This window comes from Berghia stephanieae, chromosome 2 (assembly GCF_034508935.2).
Source record: "Berghia stephanieae isolate SIO BIC M18660-M18661 chromosome 2, UCSD_Bste_1.3, whole genome shotgun sequence".
Taxonomy (NCBI): domain Eukaryota; kingdom Metazoa; phylum Mollusca; class Gastropoda; order Nudibranchia; family Aeolidiidae; genus Berghia; species Berghia stephanieae.
The window spans coordinates 95565700-95576507 of NC_088361.1; the positions used below are offsets into that span (position 1 = coordinate 95565700).

At 36.0% G+C, this 10808-nt stretch overlaps 1 protein-coding gene across 6 annotated transcripts in view; it reads left to right on the forward strand.

Moving 5' to 3' along the window:
• Positions 1-309: 309 nt before the first annotated feature.
• LOC144965926 (putative acyl--CoA ligase YdaB) overlaps positions 310-10808 on the forward strand; it is a 19223-nt gene continuing 8724 nt past the window's right edge. Inside the window, exons 1-3 of one of the 6 annotated variants that reach the window (XM_078901784.1) lie at positions 3121-4787; positions 8246-8521; positions 8609-8883. In XM_078901784.1, coding sequence (XP_078757910.1) covers positions 8508-8521; positions 8609-8883 — 289 coding nt within the window. In that variant the 5' untranslated portion in view covers positions 3121-4787; positions 8246-8507. Of the gene's footprint in view, positions 389-3120; positions 4788-5773; positions 5961-6402; positions 6458-8245; positions 8522-8608; positions 8884-10808 lie in introns of those variants that run through there. The other 5 variants (XM_078901783.1, XM_078901785.1, XM_078901782.1 and 2 more) reach the window with 5 other exon arrangements.

Sequence of the window (10808 nt, forward strand, 5' to 3'; positions counted from 1 at the left end):
ATATATATATATATAAAGTCACTCACGTATATGCTAGCCAAAACGTGCGTTTCGATGATTCTCTCATCTCCTCAGTTGACAGAATGGTCTTTAATTCGAGAGTTTTTTTATTATTTGTTTATTTATATTATACGTCACTTCCGTTGTGTCAATTGTGGGTCCGTAGAAAGGTGTTTCATTTGAGAGTTTTGTGTTGCATATTTATAGTCCTTTCCTCTGTTATGTAGTGACTGGTTGTATTGTGTCCTTATTGTGTGTGTGTTTTTTATTAGTTTATTTATATTATACATCACTTCCGTTGTGTCAATTGTGGGTCCGAATCAAAGACCATTCTGCCAACTGAAGAGATGAGAGAATCATCGAAACGCACGTTTTGGCTAGCATATACGTGAGTGAATTTATTTATTTTTACATGCTCTAATTATCGAGCACTCTCGTACCTACAAGTATATATATTATATATATATATATATATATTATATATATATATATATATATATATATAGGCGAGTATCGTCCCTTAATACCACAGTAATCCGCACATTTTATCAGACGTCACATACCCATAGAAGCCAGTTTTATGAACGCTGACCAGCGCCTCTGACTTTAGTCAACAACTTTTAAAAATCGGATTTTATGTGAGCTGACCAAGCAAGTCCCAGACTAATATCACACCTTCGGACTAAGTTTGGCTAAATTTTAGTCATTTGCTGATGCCGAACTTCAAACTTAGTCGAGACTAGTTACTAGAATTAATCATAGCGTCGAAAAGATAGCACCTACTTTTGTATTTAGAGAGCTTCGATTCGGAAGGAAAATAAGTCGAATACGAATGATAGAGGCAAAAATTGACCAGTTGCTATTGACACTGGCTTAAAAAAAACTTTAAGATCAATTCAGATCGTCAAAAGTACACATTTTTGTGAGTAAAAACTAAAAAAACGAATCTAATTGGGCTGGTAAGTTGCGAGTAAACGTAACTCGAAGTCTAACAGTTCGCTTCAAAGAACAACCAAACAAAAACGATTCGAAAGTATAGTGGAGACAAAAGTTATTCTGCTGGCACTGTAACTCACTGAAATAATGTGATTCAGAACACACTTTCTATTTTTTTTGTCCGCTTTGATTTTGTTTTGTTTTGTTTTGTTTTTGTTTTTAGTTTTTGTTTTTTTTTTTTTTGTTGGAGTTTTTTGTGGTTCAATTTGCTTGAGTTTCATTAAAACTTTCATTGACCTAAATATATAACTGATAGTCGACAATGGACATCATTGTAGTCTGATCGGTCGACAGTCAATATCACGTGATTTGTTTCATTATTATAAAAGTAAATTTAAATATGACACGGAACGTCATAATATATATACCGGATGTGTTGCCAAATTCCTCTTTGGAAATCTTTTGCGTTGAAAGTATGAAGGTTGGTTTCTTACCTGCCGTTGCGTAATAGAGAGCTTGATCTTACAAGCACAAAATAGCTGAATTAGTCACCGTTCTTACAACGCCCACTTCTAGGCAAGAGCCTAGCTAGTCAGAGACAAGAAAAAGTTCATAAAATTCGATTTTGTTTGTCACTTACTTCGCTAAGGCGATAATGTTTAAGACTATCAAGTCATTTAATAGAATAGCTAAATCTTATCCATATACATAAAAATGGGCCTTGGCGTTTATATCTCATATCACATGTGGCATGTTTGTTTCAAGTATAGGTAATCAAGTAACCGCTAACACAGTGTATACCGTATTTTGAAAAACCATTTGGCCAGACAACTCGACCTTTTAATATCAATCGACTATACCGAGCCTCATATTGTCAAACATTCTCACACACGGGACTATCTTAAAGACATCTGTGAAGTCCCAAGTTTGAAAGGTTTTGCCAATCTGAGGGTCATTATAAATCCAAGTTTCCTGACCATTTTTCTCAACTATGTTTTGTCAGAGTACGAAAGAGATCCTCTACTCAAGATAATTATATCTCTTATCCACCCACCTGACATCCACTTGTAGAGGCTTCTTCTTCTACTTCTTCTTCTTCTTCTTCTTCTTCTTCTTCTTCTTCTTCTTCTTCTTCTTCTTCTTCTTCTTCTTCTTCTTCTTCTTCTTCTTCTTCTTCTTCTTCTTCTTCTTCTTCTTCTTCTTCTTCTTCTTCTTCTTCTTCTTCTTCTTCTTCTTCTTCTTCTTCTTCTTCTTCTTCTTCTTCTTCTTCTTCTTCTTCTTCTACTACTTCTACTACTACTACTACTACTACTACTACTACTACTACTACTACTACTACTACTACTACTACTGCTTACTGCTACTACTACTACTACTACTACTACTACTACTACTACTACTACTACTACTACTACTACTACTACTACTACTACTCCTTCTCTTCTTATTCTTCTTCGTTGTCTTCTTCTTCTTCTTCTTCTTCTTCTTCTTCTTCTTCTTCTTCTTCTTCTTCTTCTTCTTCTTCTTCTTCTATTGTCATAAGCTGCCAATCGCCTCAAAACTATTTTACTTCGGAGTGAACTAACTGCCGATAATGGTATTTAAGTTACAATCATAATCATTTAGTTCTTAACATTTTGGGAAAATGTGTTCATTCTCATCAAGAGAATATAAAGAGTCAACTACAGTCGCAATTTCTTGATGCTATGCAAATCAGTAAAAGGCTCATCTGTTCTACCCTCCAGGTGAATAGTATCAACACGAAAACTGTATGCAACCTTAAGGGGAGGGGCGACACCTGAAACTATTTTCAAGAATAATGATTAGATCCAATATCTTTTTATATTGGGACATTGCCTATGACCAATGGATTCGAACCATGTGATTTATTTCGGTGGCCGTGTCCGGCTGCCATGGTGACGGCCGCCATCTTGGATTTTTGTCTTCTCTGGGTGCTATTTTTAAAAGTTACTATCTCTATAAGTTTCCATGGAATATTCTTGAAATTTTGCATGGTTGTTAATTTGTATATTATTTTTAAAAATACAGAGCATTTTTGAAATATTTTTATCGATTTTTATTTATAGATTAAAAATTAAAATTTCGGTATGAAATAAATCATGTTTTTTGACATAAAAATGTCAATTTTTCAAAAAGTAATAGAGATATTTAAAATTCCCTCTGTATGAATTAAGATAATTATTATAACTCTAGACATGCAAAGTTTTAAACAAATTGATTGATAAATGACAAAATAAGATAAAAAAGAGTGTTAAATAATATGTTATTTTGAGAAAAACGCGATAAAAGATAACTATGAATGAAAATAATAATACAAAACGGTACAACCAGCTCAAAACATACAAGCACGGTATGAGGGTCCCCCGTGTTCTTTTTCTGCCTCCCTCTCGGCTTTTTCTCGGGTCTGAGCTTTCATTTTGCGTCTTTTTTTTTTTTTCTCTTTATGTTGAGCAGCCCTTATGCTTTGTTCAAGTCTTTTTGACTCTGTTTGCTGACTCAACATATGGGAGTGTTGTCCCAGTCCACCGATGCCCAAAGACACTTTCAGGGATGTTATTTCTGTTGGACCAAAATTATACTCTGCACCAAACTCAACTTTTTTTCAGGGAATGGAAGTATGTTTTATGGCATCTTGACCAAACAGAATTATGAAAGCTTTCGTTTGGATTTTGAGTTGTTTCATCTCACAAGATTTCAACAAAGCATATACAAGCTTCAAGTGCTCATGGAGCAAATCAAAATTCAAAGTTGTATGTACACGCTGCTTGTGTCAACAGGATGGATACACATGGGAGAACTTCCATGTTTATGAAAGACGATTTACAAACTTTATATTATCCAAATCAACATATCAGTGCTGAAAATATGTGAAAAAATTATTGTTCTTTGATAATAAACAAAAAGCTGAAATTTTATATTTTGACCCAAAAATCGATATTTCATGTACCTTAAACGCTTAGAGGGAATTTAATGAGAACAAATCACCCAAAATGGCGGTCTAAAAACAATAACAATTCGAATGGTCGAGTGGCGTCATCTTCATTCAATCTATAGCGTTTAAACTACCCGAACATATTACCGTTTGAGACGTTGGGTCACATGATGTAAATATTAGTCGATATTGATGCTATGCGTTTATGAAAAATACTCACAACGTATGTTATCCGTATTTAACGTACCAAATCACAAACCACACACAGACACAAACATAAACAATGTTTATATTCTGATTGATATAATTAAGTGAGAATAAATCAAAATGGCTGTCTAAAAACAATAACAAAGAGTTGAGTGACGTCAACTTAGTATATCCTCATTATCAGATTTTTAAAAATTAAACGTGCGTTAGTTACAGTCCTATAATAGAATTTAATCTATTTTGCATATAAACTGATACTCCAAATGTCGGCAGAAAATACGTACGTGCCACGGCAACATAGTATTTTGGCCTACATACTCAAAACGATGTTATTTTGGTGGGGGTGATTTAAAAGCTAAAATAAATTTTATAATTAATGCTTTGGTTAAGCTTTTTTTTACAATTTAAAGAGAGAAAATAATATAATTGCCTAAATTTTTAAGTCCTCTCTAAGCATCTGTAACATCCCGAAATAATACTGATTTGAAAAGACGGGTTACATTATTTTTACAGTATTACTTTTCACGGTCTTTTAAAATTCACCTAGATATCTACACCGTGTTTTAGCCGTGTGTGTGGTGTGTTCATTATTTTGGCACAGTATTTTGATAACACTTATTTCGGGAGACGACTTGAAGTGTGTTGAAATATTTATTTTTTGGTTCTTAATCCGCGCAAGGATTTCATTGTTGTGAGTATTGGATTAAATATGAAAATGATAAAATTATAACACCCCCTTTCTTCTTTGTCTCTATTGAACTGTGGATCAAATGAATCGTAAGCTGATGGTTAACTGGTCCTTTCTCCGCATTTCTTCAAGTAGAGAAAAATTGATTTTCTCAAGTTTATGTTTTGTTAAATTATCATCATCATTGCCTTTTTCACCCTGGGTCAGGTTATCGACCACAGACAAACAGTTTCCATCCTTCACTTTCCTGAGCTAACTTCTTTAACTCGTTCCATGTCTTATCACTTCTGTGTATATCAGCTTCTTTCCTTTCGGCTTTGTCTGTTGTCCTTCATAAATATAGAAAAATAAAAGCATGAACTTCAGCCATTATTATGTATATAACTTTAGAGCCAACTTCCCAATTTGAACCAATTTTTTTCAGATAAAGCCCTTTAAAATAATTGTGGTGCATGTAATATCTCAACACTTTCCAAAAGTTGTTATATATAAACACATAGTAGTCGTTCAGAGCCGAAAGACCCATGGAGCCGGAGTTTATTCCGGTTTCTATAGCTTGAAAAGGACAATAGCAAGTGCTTGCTACCCTTTGAATATGACTCTCGCTGAGTACTTTCCGCCAGATCTAACAGACCTAGCTATCCATTAACTGGTGGGTGGGCAAGGGGATCGGAAACAATCTCAACTGCACCCAGGATCGATCTTGGTCCCTCTGCGTTACCCGAGTGCTCTCCCAACTGAGCTACGGGGATCCCCAAAGTGGATAATATAGAACCAGCTTATCCTCAGCCCACGACATCGTGATATCTAACCGTTTGATGATGTGGTGTTATAACACCTTTTCTTCTTGGTGCCTATTATACAATAGAGATAACATAACAATCTGACAAAGACTTAATCTAGGATCATATCATCCTTTAAATGCCTTTGATATGAATCATACAAAATGAGTTACCAATAGTGTAATCAATGAATCATCAAACCGATGAATAAGAAAACATTGTCTATACGTCATGTTTACATCTTAGACAATTCAACTCTCGGTAGATCAAAGTTTGATATTTTTTCAGGGAACAGGAGATTCTTTGTTTTGAATCTAATATTATTCCACAAGTAGTATGGAAAATTAACTATTTTATCTATCATTAGTATTAAAACTGGATATCAAGAGAGAAAGTAAGAAACGAAACGGAGATTGATATAGGAAGAAATAGATAGATAGATAGATAGATAGATAGATAGATAGATAGATAGATAGATAGATAGATAGATAGATAGATAGATAGATAGATAGATAGATAGATAGATAGATAGATAGATAGATAGATAGATAGATGGATGGATGGATGGATGGATGGATAGATAGATAGATAGATAGATAGATAGATAGATGAATAGATAGATAGATAGAAGATAGATAGATAGATAGATAGATAGATAGATAGATAGATAGATAGATAGATAGATAGATAGATAGATAGATAGATCGTTTACTTCTACAGTACTGTTTCATGCCACTCTAGTCTAGGGAGATCTACAGGAAGTGTGTGTAATCGTTATGGTTGTTTATGATTGTGTGCTGTTTCATACTTCCTGTTATGATTTGGTGTCGAGATTATTATAGTGGTTTAAAGTTGCAGTGAAGGTGTTTATTTCTCTGTCTGCATGCCTATGTAAGGTCATTTATTTTGATTAGTGTGGCCATGTTTAGATGAGTAATGATGTAAAATTTCTCTTCAATGCACAGATTGCATAATTCGGAAGATGCTGTTTATAATTATGCTCTTGAGATAGATATCCATATAATAGTATGTTGTTTGTTGCTTTCTTTTAGGTTCCAAATATATTCACTCAGTGTGGTAGAGTGTCGCTTACGTATGTCTTTGAATATTGATTTGTGTAGATTATATCTGGGTTTAAAGGAGCATTATGTGAGGCCGATGTATGTCTTTTGCTTTGTATCGTTTAATGGGTATGTTGTCTGGGTTCTGCAATTGCAATTTTCTGAAGATTGTTGTTAGGTTGTTTTGGTTAGGATAGTTTTCGTTTTTTGAGGTGATATGATGTTTTGGATGTTTGGCATACAGGAGTATCCTATCTTGATGATATTATTGTTCATGATAGGGTACAAAACATGGTCTTGTCGGAAGCATTTTTTGTAGAAGGATAAAGAATGTTTTGACGATAGAGGTTGTCACGTTTTTACTGAAGGAATGGTTGAACCATGTTATCTTCCTTCTTCTTTTGTATCTTATTGAGTGAATAGGTCTATTTTCTTCTTCTTTTCCATAATTCAGTGTATATTTGTGACCATATTTTTAAGTGCGTATAAGGTGGCGTTCCCTCGTTGAATATTTCGCTGTTTGTAGTGTTATTGGATAGTCGTTTGTTAATGCTCTTTGGAATGTTATTTATTATAGATGGGAGATGACTGCTATAGCTATGGATGTACAATGGAGTGTTTTTGGGTTTCGAGTATGGTTAGTATGTACCTTTGGTTAGATTGATTGTTATACCCGTCAGCAACTCTTCTTCTCCGTGAGTTACATTGGCTTCCTGTTGAAAAAAGAGTTGCCTATAAGATTTGTACTGTTGTCTACAAATCCCTGAGCACGAACAGTCCCTCATATATTAAAGACCTTCTAAACATATATGTCCCCAATAGAAACTTGAGGTCAAGCAATGACCAATCAATCCTTGTCAAACCTAAGCCATTGCGTAAAATAGGTGAACAGTCTTTTCAATTTTCGGCCCCCCATTTTTGGAACTCTCTCCCGTCACACGTGAGATGCTCGGATTCGTTGACAACGTTCAAATCTCGCTTAAAGTTTTATCTTTTTACGTCATAATGTTGCAATATTATTTTCATATTTTGTTGTTGTTAAATTGAATTCGTATCACGTTTCCTTCACACTTGTCTCACTGTAATATGTTTTGTTTCATATCACTGTAAAGCGCTTAGAGCCTGTGACAACGGGGTAAAGCGCTATATAAATGCCATTTATTATTATTATTATTATATCGAGGAAATCAAATATCTTTTTGTAGGCTTCGATTGTAATTTTCAGGTTGTTTGCTTTGAAGGTTCTGTGTATTTCTTTCTTTATCATTTCTGTTAGTCTAGGTTTTTTGTTGCATAATGCGAGCCCGTCATCTCTGTAGAGTCCAATTTTTATGTCAAGGTGTTGAAGCTGTGAGAGTAAGTATAATCCGACGAGCTCGCATGTTGCTCCATCGTAGCTCCCCGTAGTGACATCAAAATAGACCTCTCACTCAATAAGATATAAAAGAAGAAGCAAGATAACATGGTGGGAAGCTTTAAACCTTATTGGAACCACTAATGTCAATAGTTGTTTTTTTAAAGAAATATGTTGTTGTTTCATCACACAAATTGTCATAACATTTTCTGCAAGACTGTTGTTGATGAGCTTTTAGGAATGATTTCATATTCGTCCAAACAGATTATTTTGGCACAATCGTGTCCGATGCCATTTCGTCCCAAATGCAACTGCTCTAAGGTGACGGAAAATACCTTATCCATAATCTTAAAGAGACACAAGGAACAGTCGTAGGTATGACGACAAAAGAAAATGTGGCAGGACAACATCAAGGAATGGAAGGAATAGGGCATGGGCGAGCTTGTGTAAAAGGCCAATGATCGGAAAGAGGATCGTAAAGTTGTGAAGTCTGCAACCCACATGTCTCCCCGACGATCATTCCTACATGGGAAAGAGTGAGTGAGTGATTCTCTTTTCTGCTTCTGTTTCGCACTGTTTTATACACATTATTTCAGAATTCTATCTACTCAACATTTGTTATTTCAGAGCCATCCAAGTTCCGATTTTCCTCAAAAACAAAATGGAGTCCTCGTCCCAGATAAAAGTCCCCACAATCCTTCAGCTCCTCAAGTTACGTACCCTAGAAGGCCCAGAAAGACCGGCCTTTGTATTCATGGACAAAGACTTACATCGACGAATCCTTACAAGACAAGACGTTTGGGACAAATCCAGGAAGTTTGCTGCCATCTTGAATCGTCTTGGTCTGGGAAAGGGTGACATTGTTTGTAACACTTTGGTGAATTCCCCTGAACGTCTCATAAGTATGTAAATCCTTCTTCTTCTTCTTCTTCTTCTTCTTCTTCTTCTTCTTCTTCTTCTTCTTCTTCTTCTTCTGTTTCTTCTTTTCTAGTTCAAGGAGGATCCATGGACATAGCCTCAAAAATGTCCCGACAGAACTACTTTCCGCGGTGGTTGTTCTCTCCATCTAGTCCGATAAGTCTTGAAATCACTTTCTCATTGGCCTCCTTTTGTTCCACGTGTCCTTGCAGGCATCTCTCATGCAAACCTTTTTGACTTAATCATTTCGTTTGATGTGTCCAGCTCTAGATTTAAAAAATTGAATATTGTCAAATATATGAAACTTTGGATATCGTTAATATGTGTTTAATGACATTGGGAAAGTTTCGTAAAGTGACAGTTATCTAAAATTGCACACCATTAGATGCTTAAGATTGTGCATCACTTTCTGGCATCTGGTTTGCCGCGAAAAAATATGGCTTTGAGGCGATGGGTTTCAAATTTGGATTGAAACGTAGACTCCTGGAAATTATTTCATTGCACCTTTATTCTCCTTTGTCTAACATTTCCTTTGTGGTGTAAGCATAGGTTAGAAATCCATAAATTCACGGAATGAGATGTGGTTTATGATCAACGCTCAAAGTGATTACGTAGTTAAACAAACTAGGAGAGAGAGAGAGAGAGAGAGAGAGAGAGAGAGAGAGAGAGAGAGAGAAACCCAGCCCTTTGTGGGATGCAAGCTGGCACATTGTGAGCCGGTCACAAACCCGGATAAAGGGGGAGTAATTGCTCAGGAAGGGCATCCTGGCAGTAAAACTCAAGCCACAACTAGAAATTGAATGAAACCAGAAATGTTTATGCTAAACCGGATCGGCCGATGCCTAGGATAAAAACGACCGTCTATGCTATTAATGTCCAGCAGGATGGCAGTGGAAATTCAGTGACTGCTGGTCACCCACAAAAGGAGGAACGGCGTAAAAGACGGGTATGGGGATCAAGATTGGAAGTTTGAATTTTGGAAGCATGACAGACAGATCAAGGGAAATCGCTGACGCTATGGAAAGAAGAAAACAATACAAGAAACAAAGTGTAAAGGCGAAGCAGCAAGGAAAATTGGCGGAGGATTGTAAATGTTTTGTAAAGGAGTGAGAGTATAAGAAATGGAGTTGGCATTATCCTGAATAAAGAACTAGCACAAAATGTTCTTAAAGTCCAAAGGGTGTCAGAGAGGCTTATGTGAATCAAGATTGTAGTCAATATGGAGCAAGCTGTGTCGTGAGTGAATGTGCACCCAGACTGATTGTACGCAAGAAAAGAAGGAAGAATTTTGGAAGGAGATTGATGAACAAATGGAAATGTTCGGCAAATCAGAAAGAGGTTTCATCAATGCGGACTTGAATGGGCAAGTTGGCGAAAGCAAGATGGGAGAGGAGAGATGGTTGGGAAAGTATGGATATGGCAGCAGAAATGAAGAAGACAAAGAAATTGTAAGATATGCAAAGAGGATGGATCTGGCAATAATAGATACATATTTTAGAGAGAAAGGCGAGTACATAATGACGTATTTCAAGTGGTGTGAGAAAGACAAGTGGATTACCTGTATGATGGAGGATACATATAGAATCAGATCGTGGCAGTTTGACGGGAGATAGAGTGGCAGCGCAGCATAAGATTGTTATTTCGAGAGTAGCATTTGGAAAGAGAAAGTAAGAGTGAGACAACGAGAGGGAGAGGCACGGTGGTGAAAATTCAAAGAGGGAGAGCAAAGAGAAATATTTTCCACAACGGTGAAAGGAAGACTAGGAATTTATTTCCCAAATAACGGCTGATACAATCCGTGAGGTCGGCAAAGAAGTGCTAAGGGTGAGCTCGGGAAGAGGAAAAGTTGGGAAAGAATGGTGGTGGTGGAATGAAAAAGTTAAAGAAACAATAAAGAAAAAGGAGGAAA